At 42.5% G+C, this 13,207-nt stretch overlaps 2 protein-coding genes across 5 annotated transcripts in view; one reads left to right on the forward strand and one right to left on the reverse strand.

The window, feature by feature from the left end:
* FBXO39 (F-box protein 39) overlaps positions 1-13,207 on the forward strand; it is a 32,187-nt gene that overhangs the window by 1,701 nt on the left and 17,279 nt on the right. For 2 of the 4 annotated variants that reach the window (XM_086762911.1, XM_086762910.1), the window contains exon 2: positions 1,419-2,649. In XM_086762911.1, the coding sequence (XP_086619037.1) occupies positions 1,636-2,649 (1,014 nt within the window). In that variant the 5' untranslated portion in view covers positions 1,419-1,635. Of the gene's footprint in view, positions 1-1,418; positions 2,650-3,714; positions 3,892-4,633; positions 5,098-13,207 lie in introns of those variants that run through there. The other 2 variants (XM_086762908.1, XM_086762909.1) reach the window with 2 other exon arrangements.
* Positions 5,097-10,794, reverse strand: TEKT1 (tektin 1). The gene is made up of 6 exons (XM_086762914.1): positions 10,662-10,794; positions 9,725-9,853; positions 9,082-9,291; positions 6,969-7,191; positions 6,149-6,345; positions 5,097-5,838 (listed from the first exon to the last, which is right to left on the reverse strand). The coding sequence occupies exons 3-6, from the start codon at positions 9,258-9,260 to the stop codon at positions 5,679-5,681; spliced, it is 759 nt and encodes a 252-aa protein (XP_086619040.1). The 5' UTR covers positions 9,261-9,291; positions 9,725-9,853; positions 10,662-10,794; the 3' UTR covers positions 5,097-5,678.

A 13,207-nucleotide genomic window follows, 5' to 3' on the forward strand; every position in this document is an offset into this window, starting at 1 on the left:
CTCCTCTCATGCCTGTTTATAAAATTAAAATTAGAAATATCTGAGTCTTTGTAGTTGTAAACAGACTCTCAGGGACCTGCATGTTCTCTTCATTTTCTTATGGTGCCTCTGTTGTTTTCATCTGTTTCAACTTTGTTACCCAACAGAACAGCACATGCCGAGGAGGAAAGGTAGTTTGGAAACTGGCATCATGTACTTTGAGTTGCATCTGCTTGTAGTCCTGTCTGCCAATAAGCCTTGATTTTGGGGTAAACCATAAGTAAGTATCACTAGATGTTTTTTCCGGTTTCAGCCCCAAGAGCTAAGGAGTGGTTTACCAAGTGGACATGATAAGACAGGTGCACTATAGAGGTGGGAAGTAAATACATTCTGAATTTTTGCCTCTCTGCAAAGGTACTAACAAAACACTAGCTTTCCATGCCCTTTGGCTGTTTGCGGAGCCGGCTAAATAGCCTGATCTGAAAACAAGCACCTAACAGGCAAGTGGGATGTAGTTTGCATTTCACAGCTGAAAAGACAGAGTATGCATCACTTCCCTTCTTAGCTGTTTATTGCTCAGCTGCTTGATCCATTTATCTGGTCAGTGAAAAGTGACAAGACATATAGCCTGCACCTGGCTTGTAGATTGTGGCCTGTATTTCTCACTTCCTAAGGGACTACCAAGCAAGTCTGCTTTTCGTTTTCACTGTCTTCACCTTAGCCCAAATGACTTGGCTGAAGTCAGTTTTGTTCAGTTTGCCCTTGCATAAATTCAGTTGTCATGACATCACAGACATTACTTCTTTGCTCCATGGCAATGGCTGAACTTTGTGGAGGGGAGGAGTTGGAGGCAGAGGAAACAAATCTTGATGTCTGGAGGGAGAGTACTGAGAGCTGGAAAAGTGCACAGAGAGCTGGATACTTATGCAGTCCAGCCTTGAGAGTGGAACTGGTAACTTCTTGTGTTATGGTGGTTTACTTACGTGTTTTACCACTAACCAGTTGGTCTCCTGACATGCCAGCCTTCTCCCTGTCCATTGGAGCACAATGACTGAACATCCTGCTTGAACCAAGTGATGGAACAGCTTATATTGCTTTTTACTCTCAGCAGGGATTGTACCTTGGTCTATGGCAGAGTACTACCTCAGATGATTGTCATGGAACAGTACCCCAGAAGGATAAGTAAAATAATTTGCACTAGTTTTGCATTGACAGTGCTGTTTAAATATGTACAGCTCAAAGCACTGGATACTTTTAGACACTAGGCATCAGGCCACAAATGATTATAAGTCATAGGTTTCTAGAGGCTGTGGCTGCTCTATTAGCAGTTGATACCATTTCACTGTTTAGCTAGACTGAAGGACAAAAAGTTAAAAGATGTGTCCTGTGCTTGTACTGTGATTGTTCGTCACTCATTGGGTTTTTTTCTTTTGATTTAGGTTAGACTATAGTTTAGACGCAAGAGCTTGTTTGACCCTGACAGCTAGAGTACGGAGGCAAAGAAAGGATTGTTGGCTTTGAATGTGAATAAGCAAACTTTCATCCACTTGCTTAGAAGCATCATATTCTGTTGGAAATGGCAAGAAATCTACCCACAGCTTGCTTTATCTAGATTTGGCTCAACACCCGGAAGAGAAGTGAAAAACTGTCGTCTCAATGGAAGACAGCAGTGAACCTGAGCAGAGCTCCTGGGCTCATCTGCCTGATGTCTGTCTGAGGCATGTCTTCCATTGGTTAGACGACAGGGACAGATCTCAGGCTGCCTTGGTCTGTAAAAAATGGAGGTGGGTCATGTACTCGCCATCCCTCTGGAGAAGGAGAACCATCAAATTCTGTGGTCGACCATCAAGGGCACGCACGTTGGAGTTACAGAGTGCACTGTGGTATGTCAAGAAATTTGGAAAGTATTTGGAGCACCTTGAGATCAGGTTATTGAATCCTTACAATACTGCCTTTACCCAGAAATTTCACATGACTATGAGAGGTCTTCTTTCACACCTGGGTAGGTATAAGTGTCACCTAGTATCCCTGAGCATCAAGTACCTGGAATTAGACCGCTTGATCTGGAAAAATGCGGTCAGGGCTCAGTTTATCAAGAACTTAGCTACCTTCCTGAAAAGAATGAGCAAACAGCTTGATTATCTCAACTTAAAAGGAGCAAGAGTAACCTTGGAAGAAGGCTGTGAGCTTCTGAATTCTCTGAGCTGCTTGACAAATGTAAGCTTTATATCTGAAATCAATATTGAGGATTTCTTCAGCTTCCACCTGCCTCTCTACAGCAGCACCTTGTTCCACCGAACTATGTCCAAGTTCCACAGTCTGGTCATCCTGAGTTTCAATTATAACTGCATCTCTGATGAACTGCTAGACATCCTGCGGGAGCACAGTGCTCATTCCCTGTGCGCCTTGAATATCAAATGTCATATCCATGACCCTCATGGGCAAGTGGTCTGGGGAATGTCATGGGCAAACTTGGCCAAGAGAGCCCCAAAACTGAACGTGAACTTCTTCTTTGAAAGAGTGATGAAGCATGATCATCTAGCCAGGATCCTGCTAGTGGAGATTCCAGTCAGGAGCATCAGTCTAAGGAGCTGCTATTTCAGTGACCCAGACTGGACAATGAAGCCTACCCTCACCAACCTCCTCCCAGCCTACTGGCGTGTTCTGCAGGTAAGGGAAACAACAGTGACATCTTACTGCAGTATCACAAAGCTAACCAAAGTAATCCTGTAGGCCTTCTGCATAACAGCAGTCATCCATAGGAATTCCTGACTGCTTCGGTTTTACATTTAGAAGGTAGTTTTCGTAAGTGAGCTGTTCCAGTGTTCCAGCTATAGTGTAGTTCAGGCAATTATCCTTGTCGAGTTACACTCTCCACTATCTTCATCTTCACTATCAAGCTGGTGTCAGGTTGCCCTCATAAAAAAATTAAAACACCCAAAATACTGGTGGTTGTAATGTCAGCAGTGAGCAAAAAGAACCTTTCAGGCAGGAAAATGTAACTTTTGTAGGAAGGCTTGAGTCTTATTCGGGTTAAGAGACCTTCATGCTTAGTAACTGATAACATTCTTATCCTTTCAGATTTTTCTGAACCCCACCCTTTTGCAGGGAAATCTGCATATGAGGAAAATAGTCTGTACACCTTGTTTGCTTACAATGCTGTAGCCTGCATCAACCTACACTGATAGTTTTGCTCCATTTTGGCAATGCACAAATGTCTTACAGCACATGTAAATTAACTGGGTAAAGCACTTTGGTGTCACCAAGAGTATGTCACCAAAGGTGTGCAACAGCTGACCCACATAAATGAGCATCAGGTCTTTGCATGCCTGAGGGAAGCACATGGCCTTATTCCCGACAGTTGCTGACAGCTTTCTTTAAGTTCCACTGCATTGCTGATTTTCCAGTAAACACAAGAGATCTGTAAAGCTTTCTAGAAATTGCCTTTGGATCTACTCTCGTATCTGGAATAATTTCTAGTATGTCAAATAAGATCATGACATGAGCTTTGGATGTAGCATCTTCTAATGGTAACAGAAGTTGTCTGTCTCCTAGGACCCCCACCCCCATCTTATGGGAGAGTAGAGATTGCTGTAGCACATACTGTTGTCATAATACAAAATTGATCTGCTGACGGTCACTTCTGTTGCTAAAATTGGGAAACTCTTGTTTATTGAATGCTAGTTACTGCACTCACATGCTTTGTTCATACTAACAGTGTTTATTTTTTTCAAGAAATTAACACTTGAATTAAACAATGACCATGAGCTGCTGGATGATGAGCTGCTACAGCTTGTCTTATCATGCAAGAGGTTGTTATTTCTGAAAGTCTGGGCATTTCTAAGTGTCACCTTTATGGAGAGGTTGCTACAAAACCGTGCAGAAGGGAAATGCATTTTAACTACCATAGAGGTAAGACTTTGTGCTTCAAAACTGACATTCCCTTCCTCTCTCCAATACGCAGAGAAAGGTGAGGTCCACATGCCCACCGAAAGGTCACTTACAGAAATAGTAACGTAACTACCTTCCCTATGATTTAGCATTGTAAGAAGCCTGAGAACCACTCACAAAAATGGGGCTTTCCAGGCTATTCTACAGAATACTGTAGAAGTTTAATAACAAGCCCCAACAAATCCACCAGTCCTTCCTAGACTGACGTTCCCTCTGTCACCTCTAGTTCAAGCTAGGGATTCTCAGTCACCTTCCAGGCCCAGTGCTTACATCTAGGCTTAAATTGAGGCGTGTGGGTTGAATCCCACTGAACTGCAAAAAAATATAAACACGTCTCACTCTTTAGGAATGCTGTTTTGAACTGAGGCCAGACCACAACTGTAGCTGGTGTAAACCGTGCTGTCACACTGCTTTGCATGCCAGATTCTGAATTCAGTAGATCCTCCTAGATCTGTGCAGATCCCAGGGATGGCAATTCTGGAGGTAAAAGGAACTTTGCTCTTCCTGAAAATTCTTTGGCAGATGATGTTTTCAGACAGTTTGGAATGAAAACAGAGTAAAACTTCAAGATTTTACTCAAAACCAAGGAATTTGGCTTCTCTAGATTCCTCATTAGTCACAGAGGCTTCTTGTTGTTTCACACTTTAATGAGCTGAGCCTACTCCATGTATCTGAGAGACATGACTGTCATTCATGCCTACAGGTCAGGATTTATACAGCCCGACGAGAGACCAGTGAGGAGGATCAGCTATTGTGCGATATTTACAGGAAGTTCAAATACCTGATTGACTCAGAGCTTAATTATTTTGTCATCACCTGCTCAATGGCGTAAAGCATGGGGAGAGAGATTAACACCCGGTGACATCTGCAAGCAATGAACAGATCCTTTGGAGGGCATTAGTAAGGGATTTGAATCTTGACAGTAGTGCCTCTGAACAGCAAGGGGGAGGCAAGGGACAATTTTACACTCTATCCATTAAAATGTTGGACTTGGGAACCGGCCTCCTCTGTCTCCAGCATCACGTATTCTTGGCCTTGCTTTGCTTTTCCTTGCCAGAACCAAAGGAAGCACTGAGCCTTTTTCCACCCTTACAGGCATCTCTAGTAAAAATAAGGCACTCCTGTATTTTCAGCACTTCTTATTGTAGAGTTTTAAACACCTTACCAGTGAAGCCCGTCTTGTCATTTTCATTTTACAAATAGGGAAACTGAGACATGGGGTGAGAAAATTATTAGCCCAAAGTCAGCCTTTGCTTGATCTTGACTTAATCAGATGCACTACCCAGTGTATCACCAGTCCCTCCCTCCTGTTAAGTTTGCTATACACCCTGTGCCTAGTTCTTAGCAGCAGATGTAAAGAACAAGGCACCGTGGCTAGTCCCGAGTCACTTCTCCCACTTGCCTGGCTTTCCAACAAGTTACGAGGAGGCTTCCGCTCTAGCTTCCACAGTTTGTAGACCTTTCAATGACAAATGATATCACTGGTTGTGCATGAGATGAATAACATGGAAGAAAGGACATTTCTTCTTATTCTGGAATTTTATTGCCAAGTGGGAGACTTCATGAGGTGTTCTAGAGCATAGATAGCTGTGAAACAGATAGCTATAAATACTAGGCCTGTTTTAATTACCTTGCATAACGAGAACCAGGACAGCATTGAGCCAAACCAATAAATCTAGAGGTTTGTCAATAAAAGTTTAGTAGGAGGTGGCTCTTTGGAGCACACACAATCTCCCAGTGTGATGGGTTCAGAAGCTGTTAATGTAAACAGACTCTCGCATTCGCATGCAGAGCACTTCATCAATGTACAGTGTATTCTCCTTGACCTGGATCTCCTCCTTTAAGGAAAGCTGTCGGCGGTTCAGACCTTTCAGCTCTGTCTCAGCCTGTCCCAGTGTGTCCTTTAATCTAACAAGGAAAATACAGACAGACGTTAGTTGAAAACACATGGATAGGTTTTGTGTTTTCTGGGGGTTTTTTTTTTTGTTTTTTTGTTTTTTTTCATATGGGATAAGAATTCTGAGCAGAAAAAAAAAAAGGTGGAAGGGGATTCACAAAGAGACAATATCTATGTAGTTTCCCTTAAAGTGTCCTGCCCTTAAGAGAAAAGCAATTCCCAGCCTTTCAGGGATAATAGCTGGGATCCACTGTCACTTTGACTCAGTAAACCCAGTAATCTGTACCCTAGATTTTCCTCTCTTTCCTCATTTTCACTTGCCTTTGAATATTTTTTGTAATCTCTTGAACTTCACTAATCAGCCTGTATTGCACTGTGTCGTAACACAGTTCCACATTGGGGCGATGGTTTCTTGCTTCCAAGCGAGTTTGAGCCACTTTAACAGGTCCTTCTTTATCAGCAATTGCTTTCTTTAAGGCTGCAATATTCTTCTCCTGTGAGGCAGTCTCATCCATGACCTTAACAAAGCCAACAGAAGGAAGTGCTGCACACTGTCTCTTACAATGGGTGAAATAATCAACATCTTTAACAGTTATAGTAGTAACAATCACAGTAACAATCATTATGTTAAGATGTTATTCCATCAAAGGGTATTTTTATCAAAGGTCAGCCAAGATTATGATTCCTTCGTTGGAAAGCAGGTGACACTGCTCTGAGTGAAACTGGAGATTTATGGTCAGCAATTAATTTTTAACATTAACACTCGTTTTTTCATGTATCAAATTTCAAGCACATTGACCATGATTTTATAAGTCATTAGGCTCTTATATTGCAATTGTGAAAATTCTATAGGAGCCCCATGTAACTGAAAATCACAAGGGAAATCCTGACTTTACTGATGTCAACACTTACATCGAGTGAGTGATGCAGAAATTCCCCTCTGTAGCGGTGAACACAGAGGTGAGAAAATAAAAACTAAGACGACCTTGAGGGGGGCGGGTGGGAAATGTGGCAAGGGTTGCCAGTATTGCAAAGGCAAAATTCTTAAAGCGAAGTAGCTCAAGGCACTGGATTGAGAAAACTGGTAGATAACCCAAGCCCATTGTTTCCACTTTTTCGCCGACTGTCCCCTACCACTTACCATTGCAAGGAGCATTTCCAGCTTGCGCTTGGCATCCTTGACTTCCTTCACCCTATTTCTAAATGCAGCATTCACCATCTCACATTGCCTGCGCATGTCATTCGCTGTCTGTGAAAGGATGCCATCAATCAGCACCCTCAGTGCCAAAGAATTGTTTCTCTGCTTGTCAGCCTTTTCAACATTTATGTTTGAGAAATCTATCCAGTCCTCAAGGCTAACAAAACTGGAAGAGATTAAAAAAAAAAAAAAAAGGTCATCAACTGGCAGCATCAGGCCCTTTGTGACTTCATAAATCTGTAAATATTCCTCAAAACTGAGACCAAAGCAGTACTATTAACTGCACATCGCAGTGAGTGCCAGTTGTGCTGGGAATTCTACAGATAGAAAATATAGTCCTTCTCTGTCGCAAACATTTCAGCACAAAGAAGATCAGGGTAGGATGGAAACAAATCTGCGACAGAGCAACTTTGTTATAACTTTCCTTTCCCTGATAAAGGATTAAGTTGTTGAGGGGGGAAACACAGATTATAGACAATATTTCTTACAACACCTTTCATTAATTAAGCTGTTATTACTAATATAATTCAGGTGTTAATAGCAGGTGACTGTTCACACAAAACATTCACTTATTCTCTCACACAGTTCACCACCTATAAGACAGTCACTTACAGTACCTGGTTGGAGCAATAGTTGGGAAGCCAACCCCAACCTGTATCCCCGGAATTAGAGGGTCATACTTCTGCACCAGTGGCTTGCAGGCAGGTGTTTGAAAAGCTCCTCAGAGAGTTCCCTCTTTCATAGGGTGGATATGTAAAGCTATAATTGTCTTTTGCATACAGGAGCCAACACCATTCTGGGTGTGGTTGGACTTACATAGCCTGCTGTTGATGCACACTAATGTGCTAGCAGCAAGAGCTGCCAGTCTCTTGGTGTTCCAAGTTCGTCAGGTCTCACAGAGCCAATAGTGTCCTTGGGAGACTGTCTCACACACACTGCTTTCTCAGTATGTTTCCTCTTTTCAGCCTGTTTTTCTGTGGTAGCTATTTCTCCGTCTAAACCATTCACACTAAATCACTCACACAAAAGGGGCATATTTGACAGGTTAATGACTGAATCAGAAATTGACTCCACACTTCATGTGTCCTAGTCAATATTCTCCCCACTAGGACACCCTGGGAGAGGAGAGGAAGTTAGAGTAGTAAATCCATTCTGGGTTTAAGCAATATGTGAAATTTTTCCTTAGTAACTGTGAGCCTCAAAAACTTAGTAAATTGCAGTTCACTGGGAACAGCCAACCGCATCCTGGGCTGCATCAAGAGGAGCGTGGCCAGCAGGTCGAGGGAGGTGATTCTGCCCCTCTACTCTGCCCTGGTGAGACCCCACCTGGAGTACTGCGTCCAGTTCTGGAGTCCCCAACACAAGAAGGACATGGACCAGTTGGAAAGGGTCCAGAGGAGGGCCACAAAGATGATCAGAGGGCTGGAGCACCTCTCCTATGAGGACAGGCTGAGAGAGTTGGGGCTGTTCAGCCTGGAGAAGAGGAGGCTCCGGGGAGACCTGATAGCGGTCTTCCAATACCTCAAGGGGGCCTACAGGAAAGATGGGGAGAAGCTGTTCAGTAGGGCCTGTTGTGATAGAACAAGGGGTTTAAATTAGAAGGAGGTAGGTTTAGATTAGATATGAGAAAAAAAATTTTTACAATGAGAGTTGTAGAGCACTGGAACAGGTTGCCCAGAGAGGTGGTGGAGGCCCCATCCCTGGAATCGTTCAAGGCCAGGCTGGATGAGGCTCTGAGCAACCTGATCTAGTCAGGGATGTCCCTGCTTCTTGCAGGGGGGTTGGACTAGATGACCGTTGAAGGTCCCTTCCAACTCTAACTATTCTATGATTCTATGATTCTATGATTGTGGCTTCACAGACATATTACACAGGTACTAAAGTGATGGACAGAAGTATAAAAAAAACAATCTACATCAGACAGATGATAGAGAGATACAAAAGTAATCTAAAGCAAAGTAATTTTGCACAAACTTACTTTCAGTTTGCTATTACTGGAACAGCTCGTACTAGCTGTATAATAATTGTATGTTCATTGAACTAAATCATCACTTACTTTCCTTCTGTTTTCACTGCATTAACAGCGTATCCAATATGAGGAGTGTTGTTTGTCAAGCTAGCACAGTAAATTGGAGTGTTGTTTGTCAAGCTAGCACAGTAAATTGGAGTGTTGTTTGTCAAGCTAGCACAGTAGTCATCAATCATCAAAGCTGTGAACTTGTCCTTCAGATCCATTTCCAGGTTGTATTTTGCTGAACGGTTTAGTCTAGGAGGAGAAACAACCGGTCTCTAAGCCAAAGTGTAGGTACTCGCAGGTGTCCCTAACATGCATGCATACATGCATTAGGTAATACAAATGCTGTTATGGAATTCTTCATGTATGAACTGTTAGTTGCAAAGTCCGAAAATCTAGAACATGACGCTGCCTCCTTATAAAATGATGCTGCAATTCCCATTAGAATTAAAGGCATAGGCCTGGATAATGAGAAAACCAGGGATCAGCAAGCACTTCAAGTTCTAACAAACAGAACTTCTCACCATTACTGATCGAATGGTATGAGTTAGGACTGACCCCTGTAACTGTTTAGCACTGAAGGTAACTTTGGACCTGTGCTCAGCTTGCCCCTACAACTTCTCAGGATTATGGCTGTCCTACTTTTCAGCTAATCAGTGCTCAGTTATGCTCTTTGCCTCTGCACCTGATTTGCTCATTGGTTTGTTCCAATGTATGTCCAAGCAAAGCAATAACCTCCTGGAGGACTTCAGCTTCCTTCACCAGTTCCTGTTCCACTTCATCATGCACCAAGTCAATCCCAGTTCGCCTCTGCCTAAACAAAAAGAGGAAAAACCCTCAGCCACATTGTTCAAATGCCTGCAGCTAACAGAAAAGGACGAAGCCCAGCTTTCCGAACTGAAGGCTTTTCCTTGCCACACGGGAAGTTTTTCCTTTATGGCCTCGTTTCCCCACTGTTATAATCCTTAAATCAGACTGTGACTCCACTGTAAAGAGAGGCAGGCCCTTAGTTTGCCACCTTTTTTATTATTTGTTAAAAGTTAATTACCTATTTTTCATGCTTTTCTCCTTAATCATCTCACCTGTTCAGGAGACACTTTTTGGCAATGATGAGTGGCTCTTTGCAGCTCTCCAAAGATTTCTCCAGCCTAGTCTTTAAAGTCAACAGTACCTCAGTCTCATTAACAATTTGTTCGAGTTTGTTATCTAACTCTTGCTTCCAGAATTTTATTTCTTCCTGTCTCTGTTCTGCAGAATGAAAATTGCAAACAGATATTAATACAAGCCCATCTTATATGCCAGAGCACTGTGGGTCGGATCTTAGATATGGCTAAAAATAGACTTATTCCATACTGAAGTGCATGTAGTGCTGTCCGCTGATTTATGGAGACATTTTGCAACCCTGTGTCAGGAGATTTGGTTGGAATAATTTTCTGTGTGTTTTGGAGAAGTAATTTATTTGTTACAAGATAAAGAATCGGCCTCAAAATATTTTTTGAAATATTTTGAAATTCTCCATGACATCAGAGAGCATGACATTGACAGATATTCCTATTCAGTATGAACTAATTTTCTAAGTAAGTCCATCTTAAACATATAGCTCAAATAACACATGGGATTACCTATTTTCTTGTTGACATCACTTTGGGTTTTCTGAGTTGTCTTTTCTATTTCATTCAGCAGCCTCTGACTCTCAGCTGTCACATGCTCTGACCTGGATTTCTGAGACTCTGTCGTGGCGCGCTGCATCTTGTTTGCAGTGTCCCATTCTGAGGGATGAAATTTGGGTGGAGCCTGCAACATTCTGGCCATTGTTTTTGGAAAGCTTCTAGATGTAATGCAGGTCAGCTCTTGGCATGTGGAACCTGAAAACAAGAATAGCATTATATTGGGCTGCAGAACCAAGAAGGGGAGAACAGGTCCATGAGGGTGAGAAAACTTGTTGCCCCTTTCACCTGCAAAGTGACACAGGTATGAAAAGAAAAGAGTTCTTGCTCAAGGTTCCTCAAGACTTTGCTAAGGTGTAGGGGAGAGGGTTTGGAGTGGGAGAATGAAGAAACAGAAGAATTTGGGAATGGAAGCTAGGAGGAGAGAGAGAAAGAGGCTTGAAAGCAGAACTGAGAGGAAAAGATAGGTTGTCTGCAATAGGAGGAAGAAGAGGGGGGAAAGAAAAGGAGACCTGTGAGGAAGAACAGAATTACTAAATGAACACTCTGAGAAAATAGAGAAAAAGTGAACAAATATAAAAGATAAATAGTCTCCCACAGGTTGGAGAAGTAAACACTTTTTAAGAATATGGCTGGAGAGGTACATTTTTCGTTGTAAAAACGAAATGTAATGGTCATGAGGAAAAAAAAAAAAGGAGAGAAAACAGGACCTGAAAAGCTAAAGGAGGAAATACAGCAGGTAAATGAGGAAATAGAAAAACCTAGGAAAGCAGAACAAAGAACAAAGCATACTGGGAACACTAGTTTAATGTAGGTTGAAAGCAATGCCCAAAACATATGCAAAGTCACAGCAGTTTGATTATCAATTTTCCTATTCTTACACTATGCTTATCCAGTGTTCCTGAGGCAACTCCTCATCCCAAATGCACACAGATGCTCCTTAGCAACACACAGCTTTGCCCACACTCCAGCACAGGTACCTTTAAAACAATCTCCCTTCTCCCTCACACACCTCTTGGCTGACACTGCTCCTAGCCTGGACTGCTCCCAAGGTCAAACCCTGGCTAAGTGCCACGTCCTCAGTTCCCAGTTCCCCTTCACGCCGGGGGCGGGGGGGCATTTGCTCCCGACTGTCTTCCAGCTTCAATCTCCACAGCAGCAGCACATAGTTTCTTTTTAAATGTGCGACTCCGTATTCCAGCATGTGGCTCAGAACAGCATGGAAGGTAAACAAATCAGTCGCTATGAGAACAGCAATGCTTCCTCTAGCAGCCTTCTGCTATTGCACCAGATGGAAGCAGCACAGCACAAGCCAGTGGTGCTCCCTTTCACCCATTCCCAGTTAAGATCTGTCTGGAAATAAAAATGTATTTTTATACATTAATTGAGACAGTTTCCACAGCTTCAGACAGTAATTTTTGATTGATTTATTGCAGAAATGCATAAAGACTGTGAAAGCAAGTGAAAGGCCTATTAGGTACCTAGCTGTCTAAAATGTCAGTCATAAAATGCTCCGTCTTTGTGGCAACTATATTCTTTCCTGGGACTAAAGAGATTGGGAGCCAGACAGAAGAAATGAAGGAGACAAAAGAAAAGCATTACATCAGATGGTACAGTTATGCCCCCTCCATACAGCCCTGATGTAGTTTAGATTACAGCAGGGTTTCTCAGCGTTCCTAACAAGGTTCAAAGAGTTTCCAAAGAAGTGATGAAGAAGCAAGTAGCATTGGTCAAAAGAAGGTGAGTTGGTCCAAGACAGAAAAGTGGGAAGCAACTGCAATTGTTGTCTGCAAATATAGTGCAGTGACAGCTAGAAAGCTGCTAATGATCTTTAATTTCAAGCAGTAGCTAAATTCTCTTAGTGATCATTAAAACTGGTAACTACAGTGCCTCTCTTGCCAGCTGCTGTGTAAACAGAAATCTGCACGTACTCCAGAGGAGAAAAAAAAAAGGGGTTTCAGCTGAAGAAACACCGTCTTATAGAAAAATGCAGGTATTTCAGAGTTAAACAAAGGAAAATACAAGCTTCAGAAGACAGGGTTGACATTAGAAGCCATTAGCCTGAGAGGAGAAGGACTTCGAGATTCAAGAAATAGCAGAAAAGAGGGTGCAAGGCAAGGAAGGAAAATGAACAGTACATGCTAACTGATGCCGGAGGATGGAAAGCTGTGGTCATGGACACTCAGAATACTCCTGATTCACAGGGGAAAGCAAAACTACAACTAGGCTGAACACTGATCAGCATCAGTTACCTAGACTAGGTAGATGTGAGGCAGATGTGTAAATCAGTTTATAGAGTACTTACTGTACACGTGAAGTCTGCAACTATTTGTACAAGAGCAATGCTTCTATGGGCTGTGCCTTGGTTAGTACATTCTCGTCCTCCTTGGTCTAGATGTACTTCTCCCCCCCCGGCCCTGAATTTTTTTTTTAACAGGTTCTTAACCTAACATGCTAAAATGAGTTAGTTGAAAGCAGTAAATTCCACCATAACTGAAAGT

The sequence above is a fragment of the Chlamydotis macqueenii genome, chromosome 19 (genome assembly GCF_036417535.1).
Source record: "Chlamydotis macqueenii isolate bChlMac1 chromosome 19, bChlMac1.mat, whole genome shotgun sequence".
Taxonomy (NCBI): domain Eukaryota; kingdom Metazoa; phylum Chordata; class Aves; order Otidiformes; family Otididae; genus Chlamydotis; species Chlamydotis macqueenii.